The sequence below is a fragment of the Drosophila melanogaster genome, chromosome 2L (genome assembly GCF_000001215.4).
Source record: "Drosophila melanogaster chromosome 2L".
Lineage (NCBI taxonomy): Eukaryota > Metazoa > Arthropoda > Insecta > Diptera > Drosophilidae > Drosophila > Drosophila melanogaster.
The window spans coordinates 9,732,430-9,750,956 of record NT_033779.5 but is presented as its reverse complement, the minus strand read 5'-3'; the positions used below and the strand labels follow the sequence as shown (position 1 = coordinate 9,750,956).

At 43.3% G+C, this 18,527-nt stretch overlaps 3 protein-coding genes and 1 long non-coding RNA gene across 9 annotated transcripts in view; 3 read left to right on the top strand and 1 right to left on the bottom strand.

The window, feature by feature from the left end:
- The first annotated feature begins 885 nt into the window (after positions 1-885).
- Positions 886-3,118, top strand: Cyp4e3 (Cytochrome P450 4e3). The gene is made up of 6 exons (NM_078803.2): positions 886-1,096; positions 1,288-1,397; positions 1,458-1,807; positions 1,870-2,239; positions 2,297-2,468; positions 2,527-3,118. The coding sequence occupies exons 1-6, from the start codon at positions 937-939 to the stop codon at positions 2,943-2,945; spliced, it is 1,581 nt and encodes a 526-aa protein (NP_523527.1). The 5' UTR covers positions 886-936; the 3' UTR covers positions 2,946-3,118.
- Positions 3,119-3,171: 53 nt separating this feature from the next.
- On the top strand, positions 3,172-3,911 carry lncRNA:CR46529 (long non-coding RNA:CR46529). The gene has a single exon (NR_190038.1). It is a non-coding gene; the product is annotated as a long non-coding RNA:CR46529 (long non-coding RNA).
- A 550-nt stretch (positions 3,912-4,461) lies between these two features.
- Nckx30C overlaps positions 4,462-18,527 on the top strand; it is a 34,984-nt gene continuing 20,918 nt past the window's right edge. The window contains exons 1-3 of one of the 5 annotated variants that reach the window (NM_001273367.1): positions 4,462-4,550; positions 6,727-8,582; positions 17,425-18,002. In NM_001273367.1, coding sequence (NP_001260296.1) covers positions 7,673-8,582; positions 17,425-18,002 — 1,488 coding nt within the window. In that variant the 5' untranslated portion in view covers positions 4,462-4,550; positions 6,727-7,672. Of the gene's footprint in view, positions 4,551-6,726; positions 8,583-17,424; positions 18,042-18,527 lie in introns of all 5 variants that reach the window. The other 4 variants (NM_143754.5, NM_001201832.2, NM_164870.3 and 1 more) reach the window with 4 other exon arrangements.
- On the bottom strand, positions 13,008-14,312 carry CG13117 (uncharacterized protein). Of its 2 annotated transcripts, none has more exons than NM_001273369.2 (1): positions 13,008-14,312. In NM_001273369.2, the coding sequence occupies exon 1, from the start codon at positions 14,245-14,247 to the stop codon at positions 13,915-13,917; it is 333 nt and encodes a 110-aa protein (NP_001260298.1). In that variant the 5' UTR covers positions 14,248-14,312; the 3' UTR covers positions 13,008-13,914. The 2 variants fall into 2 exon arrangements, with proteins under 2 accessions (NP_001260298.1, NP_609307.1); NM_135463.3 differs by having other exon boundaries at positions 13,628-14,312.

Here is an 18,527-nt window from a genome sequence, read left to right as displayed (position 1 = left end):
CATCTCCGGGGATTCGTGTCACGGGTCCAGTTCACCCACGCAGGCGAGAACCCAATGCGTGGTCTTTGATTAATTCTCATATTATATGCTTTATTAAGCTGCCTCCTTCGAAAAACATATGCCCATGTCGATGGGAATGAGGAAAATCGCCTGCCGATACCATTGTTATGCATATAAGAGTTATACCTCTTTTGTTAGTGGCTTCTGACTTCTGACCATTTGTTTGGGCCAACCCCAACTCTATTTTGCCCTGTCGTGTCCAGATCTGGGATGCTTGACTAGCCGAAAAATTAATCGCTAATGACCATTTTTGGAGGCCTGGCATGTGATGGAACTTCTGGCTGAGCTTCTCGTATATGCCGAGCCCCTCGCTGATACGAGATTACTAATTCATACCGTCTGCCGTACGTCTGTGTGATAGATAAACAAATAAGTACAAAGTCCACGGGGCCAGACATAAAAAAATAAGAAAAAATTCAAAAACCTGACATTGATGTTCGGCATCGCCAATTTTGCAATACTCTTATTCAGAAGATTAATAAATATTATCTGGTTTTGCAATTGAAATATTGAATATCGAAAGTGGGCTCAAAGGTCCATAGCGCTGTAAGATTTTTGACCATACATTGTTTTTCTAGCGTTTACGATCTCATGGTGCATGCAATCTGATAAATGTGCGGGGAAATGTGGACTTTGACCCGCCAGACTGTGTTGATTCAACAGAGATACCTTCCCGAGGCCAGGCTAGAACCGATTGCAGTGCGACTAGGAAGAGTCGGGAGATTTCGCTTGTCTAATCGGTGAGTGGACCAATCCGGAGCGAGCTGAATAACCTGGCTTGGCTATAAAAGCGAGCGGCGCAAGCGATTCTTCAATCTGCTCCAGCTGCGATCGGTTCAGTTTTCGTTGGTTCTACGGGAACAGGTTTATATAAATATGTGGCTCGCTGTGTTGGCTCTGCTGGTTCTGCCACTGATCACATTGGTGTACTTTGAACGGAAGGCATCGCAACGGCGCCAACTGCTCAAGGAATTCAATGGACCCACTCCGGTGCCCATTTTGGGCAACGCCAATCGGATTGGCAAAAATCCGGCAGGTCAGTTCCAAAACATCCAGGCATGGAGGCTCGGCTCCCAGTCTACGCGTCGCACTGATAATGATTTAGTGGGTGTTATCAGTTGTACTATAACCGGCTGATAGAACGACATCTGGTGTGGCGAAATACGCAGGTCGAATGGCCAAAGATCAATCTGATCCTAATCGCGACTGCTTTACTGCTTTTCACAGAAATACTGTCTACATTCTTTGATTGGTGGTACGACTACGGAAAAGATAACTTTCTCTTCTGGATCGGATACAGTTCCCACATTGTGATGACCAATCCCAAGCAATTGGAGGTAAGTACAATAGAATTTACTGTAAGATAATCTTATCCTAGCGTATGCAACTTTCGCCAGTACATTTTGAACAGTCAGCAACTGATACAAAAATCCACCATCTACGATCTACTGCATCCATGGCTGGGTCATGGTCTTCTAACGAGTTTTGGTAGTAAATGGCATAAACACCGCAAGATGATCACCCCATCCTTCCACTTCAACATCCTGCAGGACTTCCACGAGGTGATGAACGAGAACTCCGCAAAGTTTATGACTCAGTTGAAGAAGGCGAGCGCGGGAGACACTATCATTGATTTCCAGGAGCATGCCAACTACCTTACTTTGGATGTCATCTGTGACACGGCGATGGGAGTGCCCATCAATGCCATGGAACAGCGTGACTCCTCCATTGTCCAGGCATTCAGAGAGTGAGTTCTCGAAAGTAGCTTTACAGAACATTTAAATTTACTAAAAGCAACATTATTTTTAGTATGTGTTACAATATAAATATGAGAGCATTTCATCCATTTAAGCGCTCCAATCGCGTGTTTAGTTTAACACCTGAGTTTTCAGCCTATCAAAAAACTTTGAAGACACTTCAAGATTTTACGTATGACATCATCGAAAAACGAGTATATGCTCTCCAGAATGGAGGATCTAAGGAGGACCACGATCCATCGTTGCCACGAAAGAAGATGGCATTTTTAGACACCCTGCTATCCTCCACCATTGACGGTCGTCCTCTCACACGACAGGAGATCTACGAGGAGGTATCCACCTTTATGTTTGAAGGACACGACACGACCACCTCGGGAGTATCGTTCTCCGTATATCTTCTCTCGCGACATCCCGATGTCCAGGTATTTTAGTTTATTTATTCCACATTCATTTTGGGTACTCATTGTCTGAATATGCAGAGGAAATTGTATCGGGAGCAATGTGAAGTCATGGGTCATGATATGAACAGAAGTGTCAGTTTCCAGGAGATAGCCAAAATGAAATATCTAGATCTGTTTATTAAGGAGGCGCAGCGCGTTTATCCCAGCGTTCCATTTATAGGGCGATACTGCGATAAGGATTATGATATCAGTAAGTATCTTATATATTTAAAAAAATAATAATAATTCCAAATTCCCCCCCTGTTTAGATGGCAGTATAGTGCCCAAGGGTACAACTCTGAATTTGGCTCTCATCCTGCTGGGCTACAACGATCGCATCTTCAAGGATCCCCATCATTTTCGTCCGGAGCGATTTGAGGAGGAGAAACCCGCTCCCTTTGAGTATTTGCCTTTTAGTGCCGGGCCACGAAACTGCATTGGCCAAAAGTTCGCGCTCCTGGAACTTAAGACAGTTATATCAAAGGTGGTGCGGTCCTTTGAGGTCCTTCCAGCAGTTGATGAACTGGTCTCCACGGATGGTCGCCTAAATACCTACCTGGGTCTCGCCCCAGACGAAAAGTTGAAACGCGAGGCAGGGCGCCACAAATACGATCCCATTCTATCCGCGGTCCTAACCCTTAAATCAGACAATGGTCTGCACCTTCGTCTCAGGGAAAGGAGGTCCTAGCCAATATGGAATATCATACTTTTAAATACCTCTTGATTAACTGCGCCTTTCTTGTGCATCACGTGCTGTCAAAGTTTATGCATTAATAATAACTTCAATAGCACTAGAATGTCATCTTAATAGTAGCAAACATTTTTTTCAACTATGTAATATTAATAAAACTCCAAGGAAATAATTTTATTAATTTTATTAGCCGTCAAATTAAAAAGTAAGCTATTTTTCTCCCGCTCTTGCAAATGACCACCTCACGCCAAAGTTGTAAACTAAGAAAAGAAGAACACTCAGTTTAAGATTCATTTTGGTTTTAAGCTGATGTTGTTTCCTTCCACGCATATTTATAGCTGATTGAGTTTCTCCTCTTGCCACGGCTTGCATAAGTTATTATAATGAAATTAGGAATGGCTTAGTCGAGATTAAAATGTATGACTGCCAGATTTGGTTAGGTTACTACGACGTATCCAATGAATAAAACGGCTGGCTTAGTTGCGAAAAATCCAACGAAGTTGCAAGTAAAATAAAATATTTAAATCAATATGTTAAAGCAACATAATTATTCGATTTTTAATTAACTTTCTGTCTACATAATATTTAAATAAAGCTTTAGATTCCTGCCTACTCTTCTAGCCATTAGAAATTATACCAAAGTCATTAGTCTCATTGAGGTGTGCGCTGTCGACCTTAATGTATTGCAACCGCGAAAAGTTCTGCAGTAGTCGTAGTTAAATTTTAAATTCCGAATTTTCGACTATTTCGTTCCAACTTGTTTCGCTCCCTTCTCGCAATAAATATTTGATGTGACGGCAAACTTGGCGGCTATCAATGGGGCGTGGGGTTGGTTTGGCTTGGCTTGGATTGGATTGGGTTTTCCGAGGGGATCCTGCGGTGTAAGGGGCATTGGGTAGATACGTGGAGCTACTGGATTTTGGGGTCGGGGATTTGGCATTGTTGTGCGTAGAAGTATCCGAGGTATGCGGCGTACCAAAACCGGGCATAATCAAAATACAATTGTGCGTGGAGAGTGTCCGCGTGTGTGTGTGTGTGTGTGTATTCGTTTCGTGTCTGTATAAGTGGTTGTAACGCATGCACAAACGTTTATTTCTTTCTTTCTTTTGGCGTTTGCTGTTTGTGTGGGTGCGGTGGGGGAGAATGAGAGTGGAGAAAACAGCTGCGCGTTCGCTCTCTTTGGCGGCTCTCGTACCCCCGAAAGTATGCTATAAACTGGAAACCCGAGAGCGACAGCAGGAAATGCTCGTCCTGATGGGTTGTTAATGCAAATATGTGCGAACGGAAGTTATCGTAAATTAATTAATTACAAATCGAAGCGATGCTCGTAGCTAAAAGCCAGCAGATGAAAATGAAAACGAAACTGAGAGTGAAACCAAACCCGATCCTGGCCAGCTGAATTCGCCCCATCCTCCAGCGGCCTGGAAGTCGTTATCCTTTCGGCTCAGCTCGTCGCACATTCGGCCCGCCATTGACTTCGTGTGTGGCCTCCGGACTCGTGGTCGCCTGCCAGGGAACCCAAATCGTTTTCGGGCGCTGTGCTGACAACATCCTCGCAGGACCAAGGAGCGGATGGTGCGTCCAATAGTCCTCCTGCTCGGTGTATGTGTGTGCAGAAACTTTTAACCGTGTGCGCTGTCTGTGTGCGTGTGTTGGTGCGCGAGGTGTTGGCAAATTGATTGCAGTTTGAAATCAAAGGGAAAACTTAAGCCAAATCGAAAAAGCTCACCTCAGGAATCGAAAGTGCCCCAATCATCCGGGCGTACTTGAGGGAGATGAAATGAACGAATTGCCGCAACGGTGAACAAAATATGATATACAAAAGCCAATTTTTATATAATCAAGCAATAAAAAGCCACAAAAATGATGGGGCGAATGAGGGGGGCTGAGGCGGCCGAGGCAAAGCGTTTTTTCGGTCGTCTGTGTGAGTGCAGAAACACTAATGGCAGCCCCGTTCGTGCTTGTTGTGCGTTGGTGTGTGTGAGTCTGAGCCTTCTCGTGCTTGAGGCCTTTTTCATAAAGAGGTCAAAACGTTGCCTCTGCCTTGTGTGTGTGTGTGCGTGTATCTGTGAGTGTGCTGTGTGTGTGTGTGTGTGTGTGTGCAGAGTTTCTTCATGCTTTCAGGTTGCCTTCTTTTTTTTCGACTGGTCAAGTCAAGAAGAAAATTTAACAGTCAGACTTTCGGCAGTCACGAGGATTCGACCCCGTTCTTAAAGCGACCCCACCCCTTTAAAATTGCCCAGCAAATGATATAACAATTAGCCAGGAGTTTCCATTTGCCCCCCTTCTTTTTGGCTTGGCTTAAACAGCGACTAATGGGCTCTTAGGTGGATTTTACGATGCTTACCAGCTGACTCCTTTTGTAAAATAGCTTGTGCAAATTATATAAAAGCGCTGCTTTTCTGCGATTAAATGATAACTTTTATTGGCTTTAATAAAATAAAAAGTACAAGTCTAAGTTAATACGGTCATATGAAAGAGCATAGATTTCTGCATTGCTTTGCATATCTTACGGCTGTGGCTTTTGTTGTAAAAAAGTAATGGTTTAAAGTCTTCTATACAAACTTGCAATATTATTGCTACGTTCACGAGACAAATCCAAAAAAGTCTCTAAAACTGAACTATAGAAAAAATATCAAATGTCCGTTGCTTTCTTTAAATTGAGGGGGCAATTATGTAAAGCAAAGAAAGCGCAAAAATGTTACGCAATTTTCTAAAAAAAAAAAACAACACATAAAACATAGCGGGGGAAAAACATAATTAATAACAAAGCCGCACCGTTGAATTCTTGGACAAACTCTGGCCTACGGCTAAAAATAACAGTGGAAAAAGGACAAAAAGCAGCGGATGGGCCAGCGGGGATGGGCAGGATTAGCAGGAGAAAGAAAGGACTAGGACTAGAAGCAGCGGGAGCTACTCAAAGCATAACAATGAACATAACCGCACATTCAGCCAGAAGCAGTAAAAAAAAACGCTCGGTGGGCGGGGAAATGGGAAAGTGGGCGGGGGTGGGTGTGTGGCGAGTCACCTACTAAACCTAAATGAAAGTAAAAATTGTAAGCGTAAGCTAAAACAACAAACACAGCAGCAAACGAAAGCAAAAGCAAAGAAAAAGCCGTGAGAAAAGCGATAAGGCCTAGCAGATAAGCGGCATCCAGAGAGGGACAGGAAAATTGCGATAGAGAGTGCGGAAAATTGAGCACCAGAGAGAGAGAGAGCCTGGAAAATGGCAAAGAGAAAAGTTGACCAAGAGAGCTTGCAATGATTTTGTTAAGAAATCTTACGCTTTTTGGTTACGAGCATAAGAACCAACCAACTGCTTCTCTTAAAACTATACAAAGTTTGCAAATGGTTTAATTTATTTAATTTTATTTTCTAGCACAAAAATCAAAATTATAAAAATATTTGTAACAGAACTATAAATGTTTTAATTATATATTTTTAATTTACTTTATATTACTTAATAAAATTTGTTCATTTGTTTTTAGTTGACTAAAAATTACGCCTAAATATTTCATCTATTTATTTTGTTCAATGGTACAAAGCAAATCGGATAATTAGAATAATTTTTTTTATTTTTTAAGCCAACTTTTCATTTGATACATGGAAAAATAAAAATTGGTTTTTGATAACAACATTGTGTGAATGAAATATTGTGAATAATTAATGAATTAGAAATCAGTTTGTAGAGCAAACTATTTAGCTTGTGAGGATCACAAAATAGCTTAAATATTTTTTAAACAAATTAAACTATATCCTTGCCACTTTCTTTCCACAGACAGGCATCCTTTGAGCCTTAACAGTCATCGAGCGAAGCCTTCGAAAATGTAAACAAAAGCGACGCAGGCGCAGCAGTACTCTCTCCCTCACTCCTCAAGCAGTTTTGGAACGGAAAGCCGAGCTTCCAGGCTCGCATCCTGGTCGGTCTTGGTTCGGTCCTCGGCCGTCGTTGGCTGTCGGTTTTCCAGCCCAACTCCTGGCCAGGCTCAAAAAGAGGCTCAGGCAGCCAGCGCTCACAACGCCAGCAGAGTGCGCAGCGTGATGTAGCCCAGCTGCAGACCGACACTGCTACCGATACCGAGATTTAGCTCCAGCTTTCGCAGCGGCCACTCAGGGAAACTTTTCCACACTCGGGCACGCACACAGGGGCAGACCGCGTCGGAAAAGCGGAAAAGCCTCAGACAAATGGCCAGGAATAGCAGCAGCAGCAGCAGCAGCAGCAGCAGCAGCAGTGGCACAGTAGCCGTGAGGGAGCCGTGAAGTGAAACGGAAAAGCCTGAAAAAAGGTGGCGTGAAAAATACCACAAGAGGCGGGGGTGTGTGAAAATCTAGGGGAATAGCGCGCCCCGTGGAAATGGAAATGCCGAGGCTCCTGTTAGCCTCGCCAGCAGCGGATGTAGCAGCAACACCAGCGGAAACAGCAACCTGAATCCGCATCCGCATCCGCAACAGCAACCGCGCCCGCTCCCAATTTCTCCGCTCTCTCCGTTCCGTGTTAATTGTTATTTATGTATAGTGTATATATAAAGTTGTGTGATACAAATGAATCGCTTAGATCTGACAGCAAGCGAGAAACTGTAACCTAAACTCAGTCTAATCAAAAGCGTACAACGACAACAAACGGTTTTGCAAGTGAATCGACATAACACCAAGCCAACAAACCAACAAACCAAACAAACCGATCAAACAAGTAACCAACCAACAACATTAATCCAACGGGTCCAATGTTGCAGCCAACAACATGCAGCAAACAGCAACAGCAGAGGCAGCAACCAGCAATCGCAACAGCAGCAGTGGGTGGAGCAGCGGTCCAGGAGCTGCTTCGGAAAGCCGCAGCTAAAGATCATGGAGCCTTAGCAGCAGCAACTGCAACAGCAACAGCAGCATCAACAACTGCAACAACTGCAACAGCAGCAACAGCAAGCCGCAACAGCAGCAACACTTGGTGCCACAGCGACGACATGTTGTCCGCAGGCCGCAGCCGCAGCAGCAGCACAACGATAGACTTCAATAGTCGCCGGCGGAGGGGGCGCCTACGAGGCCACGCCCCCAGTGACCTGGCAATGAACAAGCAACACCAAGCTACGATACTGGACGAGTGTGTAAATATTTTCAAGCGCTTAGTATTATTAACATTAAAAACAATATCAGCAACAACAATAACGAAAGCAAAGACAAGAAGCAGAACAGCAGCGCAGCTACCAGCAACATCTGCAGCATCTGCAACATCATCTCGTGGTGCCTCCGCGGAGCAATTGCTCCACCCAAGTAGCCGCAGTCGCTGCAGAAGTCGCCGCTGCCTCCGCCTGCCGATCTACAGCATCCTGCTGCTCTGCCTAACCACCCAGGGATTGGGTCTCGGAGATGCCGCCAAGCCCAGGCCGGCCAAGCAGCATTTCGGTGGCAGCAACAGCAACAGCCCAAATCAGAACCAGAACCACAACGATGTCCTGGGCGGAGTGGGCGCCCCATCCCAAACGTCCGGCGAGGACGAGGCCGAGATCATGTACCCCTTTCAGTCCGGGGAGCAGATGTTTGGCCTTGAGGAGGACCAGGAACAGGATCCGGAGCTCAATTCCAATGCAGTGCCCGGCTCCGATGAGGATAATGCAGGCAATCAACGTGGTATCAATGGTGAGTCTCCTTCCTACTCTGGTTTTTTAATACCATCCCAAGTCATTCCTGCGCATATGTGGAATTTTGCATCCGAACGTGGGTGTGTGGGTGCTGCTTGACTAATGGCATTCGTATTTAAATGAGCCTTTCAATTTCGAGGGGCGAGAAGTTTTCAGCTGGGCGGATCCCAGCGTTAAACTTTTCAGCGAAGACAAATTGAATTTGCCTTGCATGGGGCATCGATGACTTGGAATCGGGTGTGAGTGCTGAGAAATGATAGCGGGTAAAAGTTCAAGGCGCGGAATCAGACAAATGTTTAATGGGGATGCAGGTACATATTTGTTTCGCCCACACACGCAATTTGAATTAACATATACATTCATATATACATATGCATTCACAAAGCTTTCTTACTTTAACAACAAGAAGACTACAAAATGTTTGTTAGATAAGTTCTTTTGATATTTACTATAACTTTCCGTTGGCATTGTAAACAGGAACGATGTTAAGATGTTAACGGTGTTCGGATCTATGGCAATTATTTTGCAACCACACTGCGTATGAGTGATATTTATGTGCTTACACTTCGTATACGTAACGCAATGCCTGAAGTGCCCGCCACTGAGGCGAAAGAACCACAGTAATTTCCGTAAAACTCGTATGCGTTGCGTATACGGAATATGGCATAACATAAATTATCCTGGCCGCAGCATAAGCGACTGCAAATGAACATAATGGAACAACTGTCTGCAGTTGGACGATGAAATATATATTTTTTCTGTATGCACCACAGAGCGTGTTAATGTGCGCCCAGCAAACATTCACATATGTGAATAAATATATATATATAGATATATATATACCTTGCTGCGCCACATTAGCGAAAGTCAAGCTGCTGCTCTTGCCACCACATTCTGCACCTTTGCAACCTTTTGCGCCCCAGCAACCTTTCTACCTTATGCCCCTGATTCAGCCAGCCTGTCCACGGCGACTGTGTTTCTGCTCCCGTAAGCGGCGCAGTCACATTTTGGCCAACAATTAAGCCCAACATTGCACACGGAGCCCGGAGCCATTTCTCATTTTAATGACTCAACCGAGCCAAGTCCTGTCACAAAGTGGCTGCCGCTGCTGGAAAAGTTTCGGGGCAAAAAGGATGTGATCGACTAGAGTTGACTCCTTTGTTTAAATAAAACGGAGAGGGTACGATGTCAACGGACAAATCTCCGGATGGGTATGGATGTTGATGATGTCAAGCCTCGATAAGCCAACGCGGTAAATCCCATCCAATCCAGCGCTTTGTTTGCCTTTTCGGGCCACCCATTCCATTTAATTCCATTCCTCCAGTTCCCGACCATCCGCACAAGCAAATAAACCCCCACCAAATCGGAGCACTCGTGACACACAAAACTACTCGAAGGCGGGACGTGTCCTGCGAATTAAAAAAACTGCAATCCGCAATTGCGCAAGTACAAGTGCAACTACATTCAGTACAGCGTTTGTTGTGTGTAAATCAGGCTTTAAAATTAACGCAGATTGCTGGAACAAGCGACGGGCCACGAGCAATTAACATGAAACTAGCGGGAAAAAGTCCACGAAAAAAGCGGCGGAGGACGTACACACAGTGAAAAATAATGCAGACAGACGAGGGAACATAACTCAGGTCACCCGCGCACATACATACATACATACAAACATATACATATGTACGTTTATTTATATGTACGTATGTACTTACCTCTATATAAATGTGCACTGGTCTTCTCTTCAGCGACCTTTGTTCGAAATTTTATATATATATTTATATATATGTAGGTACATATAGAAATTCCTGACAGTGTGTATGGTTGTGTGAGTGTGTGTATTTGCCTTGCTTTTGGCTTTTCTATTTTACCATCGACCCAAATTGCGAGCGCGCTCTCCGTATAATAACAACAAAAATACACACACTCTTGGTTGAAATATAGTATAAGTATGTGAGCTAGTGCGCGAGGTTGTGTGTGTGCGTGTGTGTGTGTGTGTGTGCGCTTGAGCCAGCACACGCAAACGTGGCTGTTAACGACGTTTCAGGCTCTCAACGTCGGCGTTTTGTGGGTGAGTGTGGGTGAGTGGGTGGCTCGGGACAGACCCTGAAAAAAAAGGAAATAAAAAAACAAGCAAAAGGAAGGAGAATATAAAGTTAAGTAAAGACCTCGACCTAAACGGCAGGCGGCCAAAAACTTGGTTTAACTTTTTGCGGCTGTGTGTGCGCTTGTATGTTTGAGTGTGGGCAAACATTTTGAAAAATGATTGAGAAATACAAAAATACAAAGACAGTAACAGAAACACAAACGGAAGAAGAAAAGCAGAAAAGCTGGAAAACCCCCGAAAAGCGAAAACGAAATGGCGGCAGCGGAAAAGTCCGAGACTAGAAGCCACGAAATTGAAGGCAGCACAACGAGCACGCACAGCGCCTTAAACACAGAAATTTAAATCGATAAATCAAAATGCCAACAACAGCAGCAGCAACAACAAAAACAACAACATCAACAATAGCGTCCTGGCAAGGACGTGTGAGTTGCATGCTAAAAGCCACGAGAGAGACGATGAAAAACTCAACCAACAGAAGCACAAAAAAGCGCTAGTGTGGGTGGCAGGAAGTTTGTTTCCTTCCTGCCTCCAAGCCATTTCTTTTTTTTTTTTGTTCACTACTATGTATTTTTCTGTGTCGCTGTGCTTTCGCTGGGCTTTTCGGTTCTAGCTGAAATGACAACATTTGGCCGCCTTTTTAATTATTGACATATCCTCCCCCTTCGGACACAAGCGCCACCCATGGCCAGTGTTCTTAACATCCTTGTGGCCACTAATTGCCCCCCTCCTGTCTGGCGGCTCCGATTCGGCATTCATTTCACTCCCAGCTGCAACTGAGTCAGCTCAGGTGAGCTAAACCCACAGGATTGGGTATCCCGCCTTGGATCCAAGTCACAAATGAATCACGTACTGCCACTTGGATATCAATGAATCGCCCTTATCGTGCGCATGATTCATGCCATCCGGGGTTTTGTGGTCGAAGTCTTAGAAAACCGGTTAGCAAATGCAATCTCGCACAACGGTATCGAGTGTCATTCACAGCGAACTGCGTAAGCAAATCTTTCTCGAATACTATGAAAACATAGTTGATCTCGAATTTTGTTTGTTTTCATTATGTTAATATCGCGAGGTGAAACGAATTCAAGATATTTATGACTAGCTTTAACTGCCTGAAAACAAATTAATCGCAAATTAGTAAGAGATATGAATCGATGTCTAGTGAGTATTACTAAAGAGATTATGTCTCCTACAAATTAGATTAGTCAAGAAAGCTATTTATGTATGTTTTCTGATTCGAAACTTTTGTGTTATTTATTATTACCAATAGTTGACTTGTAAATTTGTAGAAAATCACAAAGATACGTTGATTTATTACAGGTTTCCACATAACTAAACGTTTTAATAGAAACGAAAAATGGATAAAGGTGTGCAAGCCCCAATTGTTTTTAATAACTATTTTGATCAAAGAAAAACCTTTGTTGACTCATCAAATTAAACGTTAACTTTCTGGAATACCTTTTTTATATGTATATGGGTTTTTCATGGGATACTCCAAAGTTAATAACCCAAGCTCATATTCAACACATGCTTTTAATGATTCTTAACTTTCAAGTACCTACTTGTCGTAACAAGCAGAGAATACGAAGTTGCTCTAAGATTTTTTAATGTTATAGTGTCGACAAACTTAAGCAAGTGCTATAAATTCATAAATGCGAAAATTAGTTTAAGAAACATTTCCCATTAAATTAAAGGTTTCCCAGTCCGATTTTCGGGGGTATAGCTCTCTGCGAAATTGGGTCAAGCACATAGCATTATAATGTTGGCACTTTGGGCTTGGTCCACATCGGTTTCGCCCTGGGGATAGAGCTGCTTTTGATTAGCTAAAACATGGCCCCCTCATGTGTGTAGGTGTGTATCTGTACGTCCATGTGTATGTGTGTTTGCTTTGGGCCCGAAACTGTGCCAAGTTATGGCCGCCTCGCTGTAACTTTTGAAGGTGGCAAGAAACGCCAACGAGCAACCTTCATTGACAGCTGCTCATAGCCGTGATAAACCTTCTATGGCAATCCTTAAGAGCTTCAGCCCCCATCCACATCCACATTCACATTCAGAATCGCCTCCACCCGCTCCGCGTATTGGGCACACTGCGCCAGGACGAACGAGGCTCTTCTCGCAGCCTGCATTGATTCAACAGCCACTTGACAACCCTGCATGCACTGAGAGAAACGCGATACAAGTTGATCTGTTTTAATTAAAAATATAAATATTAACATTTAACGGCAATAGTTGAACAATCCATTGTCATCGTATCGTTATCAGAGTATACAATTAAAATAATTTTTCTTGCTTATTACTGAATTTAAAAATGATTCACATACTAATGATAGGGCTATTCTGTTGGGGTTTACTGCCACATAAATGACAACAAATAGCTGCTGTTATCGCAGTGGTGACTAATCCAAGTGATATTTTCTCGCAGTGTGGCTCAGCTCTTGCCGCTGGCGATGGCTTGCATGTGCATTGCACGTTTGGCTTGCTCTGATTTTGGCTGTTTAGCTGCTTCGCTGTTTGGCTGGCTAATCGATTCGCCAGCCACCTTGAAACTCTGGCCGCTCTCGGTGGAGCGTTTTGGCCCGTGCCACAGGGCGCTGTCTCTCTGATAAATTAGCAGGTGCTTTCACGGCAGGTGCCCGCTTTTCCGCGGGTCAGAGAGCGTGAAAACGCGCGGACACCAGTTTTCTTAGTATGAGTGTGTGTTTGTGTGTGTGTAGCTGGCACTTCCGCTTTGAGCTACCATAATGAACTTCCGGCGAGGCGTGCGATTTTTCTTTGACTCCCTGTAATTTTCGTGCGTTTGTTCAGCCGTGATTTATGCACACTGATGACGTAGCAGAAAGCTGAAAATCCGCCAACAAGTCCCAAAGTCATTTGGGCCCCTGCTTATCGGACCCTAATGAAGTTTAACCCCTTGGGAGGGCGACATTGCTCAGAGAATTCCGCTTTATCTATCAAATAATACTTTTATTGCATTATCAGGGTACAGGAGGGTGGCACATAAATATTCATGGGATGCTTATATACATAGTTGGTTTAGCCCTGGGCAGCCATTTCTATCCTCCCATTCCGACTCCCGAATCCGGTAAGCAATTTTGGGGCATGAATTTTTGGCAACGGAATGGAATTTCACTATCCTGCAGCTCTTGCCACTTAATGGGTTAATCGATTAGGCCTCCCTTCGTTTGGTTTTCGGGATTGGAACTCGGATTGGGACTGGAAGAGCAGCCTATTTGGTCACGCGATTCCAGGCGCTGGAGTAGCGCTCCGCCTCGAAGAAATTGCTCAACGTTTGGGGCAGATTCTTGCGCTTCGCCTCCGTGCCCAGGATTCGTGGGGGCGTGTAGATATTGCTCTTGGGCGTGGCAGCTTCCGTGCTCTGGTGCCCACTAATGCACTTCTCCTCGTGGGCGGGATCAGCGGCAGACGTGGGCGTGGCCACCTGTGTGCGCCACTCGAAGATGGGCGAACTGGCTCCGCCCTGGGGCAACTGCAACTGAATTGTGGCCCGGCTGACGAAGAGCTCCTCCTGGCCGAAACTTTGGACTACTGCGGCTGCCATCTGAATGAATCGGTTCCCACTTGCGAACTGATTGCGAATTCGCACTGCGAGTGCGGCGACAGCCGCAGAGCATTCTGATGTGGCTTTGTTCTCTGGTTACGACTTCGCTTGCTCCGTAAACAACGCGTCTCGTTCGCATGACGCATATCACGTATCCGCTGTGAGTGTGTGAGTGGGCTCGAATCCCACATGTGGATGGGGTCGTGAGGTTCCAGCAGTAGAGTTGATCCCACTAAGAAACCTTAGGTTAGCATAAAGTAACTGCTATCCTCGCACTTGTCGATGGTTGAATATTATAACGAAACTTTAGAGCTAAATATTCAATAAATGTCATTTCTATGGCTTCAATTTGCAAACTCCAAACTTTTAAGCCCCATATATGTTTATCTTCTTCAACTTTTCTTATCTGATGTGTTTCTTTGTTTTGACTTAACTCAAGCTCAGCTGTTGAATGACATCATCAAATGTAGTCTTCAAAAGTAGTGTGATAAAAATAAAAAAACTTTTTTAATGAGATTTCCACTTCTACGATTGAATGTGCAGGCAGTAGAACTAGAAACTTGTTTCATTTCGAATGCTAATTACTTTCGAGATTGGTCACGATGCCATCTCTACCGTCTGAAGTCTGGTGCTTTCTGAGCTCACGACCACTGCAATCGCTTAGTAAAATTGTGGCATTTCATTTGCGGCACTCGGAACTGGTTTCCCTTCGCCCCCTGATGAAGTATTTTATGTGGCGAGCATGTGGCAAACTGAGAGGCAGACGCCCACATGGACAATAAACAATCAGATACAATAAATAATAAATAATATTTAATAGTCATTATTTAGTTACCTTCAGCAAGTGAACCAATAACAATTTGATGACCAGCTCAACTTCGAGGGGCTCGTGTTGGCTCCATAGATGGAATATTTTCATTTATATATAATGATTCGATGGCGTAATCATTGCTATGCAAAAGTCTTTAATTATTAATTCGAGATTTTTTAACACCTGTAGGGAACATGCATTTTTTTATAATTTACCAACTGTTATTTGAGATAGTTTTATTTTCATTATTATATTTATGGAATTACGTGTTCAAGGCATTAGTGGTTTATATTTACATGCCAGTTAAATAAGGCAATGTTTGAATAGCACTTAATTAAATCAATTGCACTTTTTCTGACAGATAAGATAAACATTTATCAAAACCTCACCGAAAAGATTCAGTCTGCATCACGTATGAGAACTTGGTTTAGCTTATCTTTCGACTTAATTACTATACAATCAGTGAGGTAACTTCTTAAATGACACGTAGCTATATTTGGTATTTGTGTATATATTTCTGCATTTTTGAGCCAATTTCTACCGATTTTAATTGGTCTCAATAGCTTTCGCAGTGCCTCAAGACCATTGACCAACTCATAACTGCATGAGTAACCCATCAGAAAGTCTGCTCATTTATATGTTTCGAGTGTCCGGATGTTCCAGTTCGATATGCAGGGCAACCACTTCAAATCGGGTGTTAAGAGTGGGCCAAAGCCACCCACATATGTATATGTACTTATGTACATATGTACATATAAGCTACCAAATGTCCGCAACCCTTTTTGCAGGCGATTGAATTAAATCAGATTCGAGTGACACCGTCGTCACTCATTAAGCATTTGCCCAGTGATTCATAAGAATCATTCACTTGTGGCTCACGCTCGATGTTGTACCGCCCAACGCCCATCGCCCCCACAGAAAGTGGGTGGGTCGAGTGGGTGTGGTGCGGTGGGGCCCGTTAACTGCATGCAAATAGCCGACTATCTGTCTGTCTGAAACCGGTTATAGAGCAAATTTCTTTGCTGTCCGTCTAACCGTTCAATCTATCTTCTCGAATTGAAAACAAAGTGAGTCAATCCCGACTCTACATCAGAGGCGTAGGAAATAGGGTTCTCTGGCGCAAAAATATATATCATTATATAAATTCCTATATAAATGAATAAAATATTTAAAAGTTCCTAAAATATCTAAATAACTATCCGCTGACATTTTGAAATATCATTACTAACATACATAGTTCATTGTGACATTGTAACCCTTTCCCTCTAAAAAACCTTGAATGGGTTTACTACTAAGTGAGATTCAAGATACAAATCCCAAGATGATTTATACTGCTTTTGGTGGCAGCCACACACAGATACCGACACTGACTTATTAGAACTATGTGAATGACATGAATCAGTGGAGCTGTGATCAGTCCACGAACGATTAAAGTCGCGTTAATTATTTACTTGGCACACGCGCCAAAATGATTGCTCACAGTGCAAATGATTGTTAAACATTTACATTGCAAACATTTACCATCAACATCAACATCAACATCATCATCATCATCGTCAGAGTGAGCAAGTTGGATTGCTGAAGTCGGCGGCGAATAAGTGCAATTTGTTAATTGTTGCAAAACGCGCTGCATAATTTGCAAATAATTGCCATGAAAATCGCACACCAAAGACGCCGCATGCGACAAGGGACTTTTACCAGCGATTTCCAAAAGGTCGAGCCACTTAATTGAGGATGTCTAATTGGGGATGGCTAGATCGCATCGCATCGCATCGATAGAGATACTTACTATATAGACAGGTAGCAATCGAAAAGGTCAGAATGGCAGACGACAAAATGACAAATTCGTCAGTCGCATAGCTAATAATAATCACAGAATCGTGAAAAAATTATTTATTAGTTTGATTTGAAGCCATAGTTTGAAACCACACATTATTATTCATATAAATTCATCAGCAGTAGCTAACGGATTATTTTGCATAACACCGCGATGGAAAATTCCTCGAAAATAACATTACCAGTCCAACTATTTTTATTCACTTTCCCCACAGAGAGAGATTTCCAGCAATCACAACTGATTTAATTTATTTTATTGTGATTTAATTACAGTTGAAATCAGAAATTCACACATTATTCTGTTTTGTTGCATTCAAGACCATTGCATGGTTCTCCGCATATTCGTTTTTATTTCCATATCAATTCACTGGAATTTGTTTGATTCAATTATCTCTTTCAATTGTTGTTTTCGAGAATAAAATGAAAACGTTTCTTGAACAACAACAAAGGAAGTGTAGCAAAGCCAAGGACTAAACTTAAGCACTTTTCAATTCAAGGTCTAATCCATTTATTCGCCTATATTCTTGCAGACACGCACAACGATAACTCGACCACCACGAAAACGCCACTATTCCCAAAAGATCTATTCACGAAAGAACAGCTTGAGAACGGCGCTGTCATCCTGCACATCATTGGGGTGATCTATATGTTTGTGGCGCTGGCCATTGTCTGTGATGAATTCTTCGTGCCTTCCCTTGACGTAATCATTGAAAAGCTCGGCATCACGGACGATGTGGCCGGCGCGACGTTTATGGCGGCGGGTGGCAGTGCCCCCGAGCTCTTCACCAGTGTGATTGGCGTTTTCGTGTCGTTCGATGATGTGGGCATTGGTACGATCGTTGGCTCCGCCGTGTTCAACATCCTGTTTGTGATCGGAATGTGCGCGCTCTTCTCCAAGACGGTCCTGTCGCTCACCTGGTGGCCTTTGTTCCGCGACTGCTCGTTCTACAGCATCAGTTTGCTGGTGCTGATCTACTTCTTCCGGGATAACCGCATCTTCTGGTGGGAGGCCCTCATCCTGTTCACCATCTACATCGGCTACGTGGCCTTCATGAAGTGGAACGTCCAGGTGGAGACGTGCGTCAAGAAGATGATTACCAAAAACAAGGTGACTCGCGTCAGAAGTACAGATCAACTTATGCCAGCAGTAAGTAGTTGGGAAGTTTTTTTGCAACAAATCAAATTCAGATCAAATCAATCAATCAATTCAAATCAAATCAAATCAAACCAAAAGTTCCAACAAATCTCTCTCTCTCTATCTCGAATAATTCTTAATTGAAAACGAAAACAGAAAAGTTTTGAAATCGTAATAAATTCCAAGAGAAAAAAAAAACCATTACAAAAAACGTAAATCAAGAAGATCGTAAAAGAGAAAGCGAAATTGAAAGCCAAAATTTTGTGTGCCAAATGAATAAAGAAAAGAATCAAAGTTAAAACGAAAACAAAGATCCTTTGCCAGGAACGAAATTTCGTTTTTGATTTTCGTTTTGTGTATGTTTTTCCCACCTATTAATCCACCCATCCATCCGTATCCGTATCCGTATCCCCATCCCCCCTATCTCAATCTCGATCTCAGTTTCATGCGAGCATTTGGCGCGTGCCGGACTTTAACCAGTTAGCAGGTGCTAAGTCG

Excerpts from the sequence above, each read along its gene's own strand:
- CG13117 (NM_001273369.2), bottom strand. The coding sequence starts at position 14,247 with ATGGCAGCCGCAGTAGTCCAAAGTTTCGGCCAGGAGGAGCTCTTCGTC.
- Cyp4e3 (NM_078803.2), top strand. The coding sequence starts at position 937 with ATGTGGCTCGCTGTGTTGGCTCTGCTGGTTCTGCCACTGATCACATTG. Across the intron at positions 1,097-1,287 it reads GATTGGCAAAAATCCGGCAG|AAATACTGTCTACATTCTTT; the intron begins GTCAGTTCCAAA and ends TGCTTTTCACAG. Across the intron at positions 2,240-2,296 it reads CGCGACATCCCGATGTCCAG|AGGAAATTGTATCGGGAGCA; the intron begins GTATTTTAGTTT and ends CTGAATATGCAG.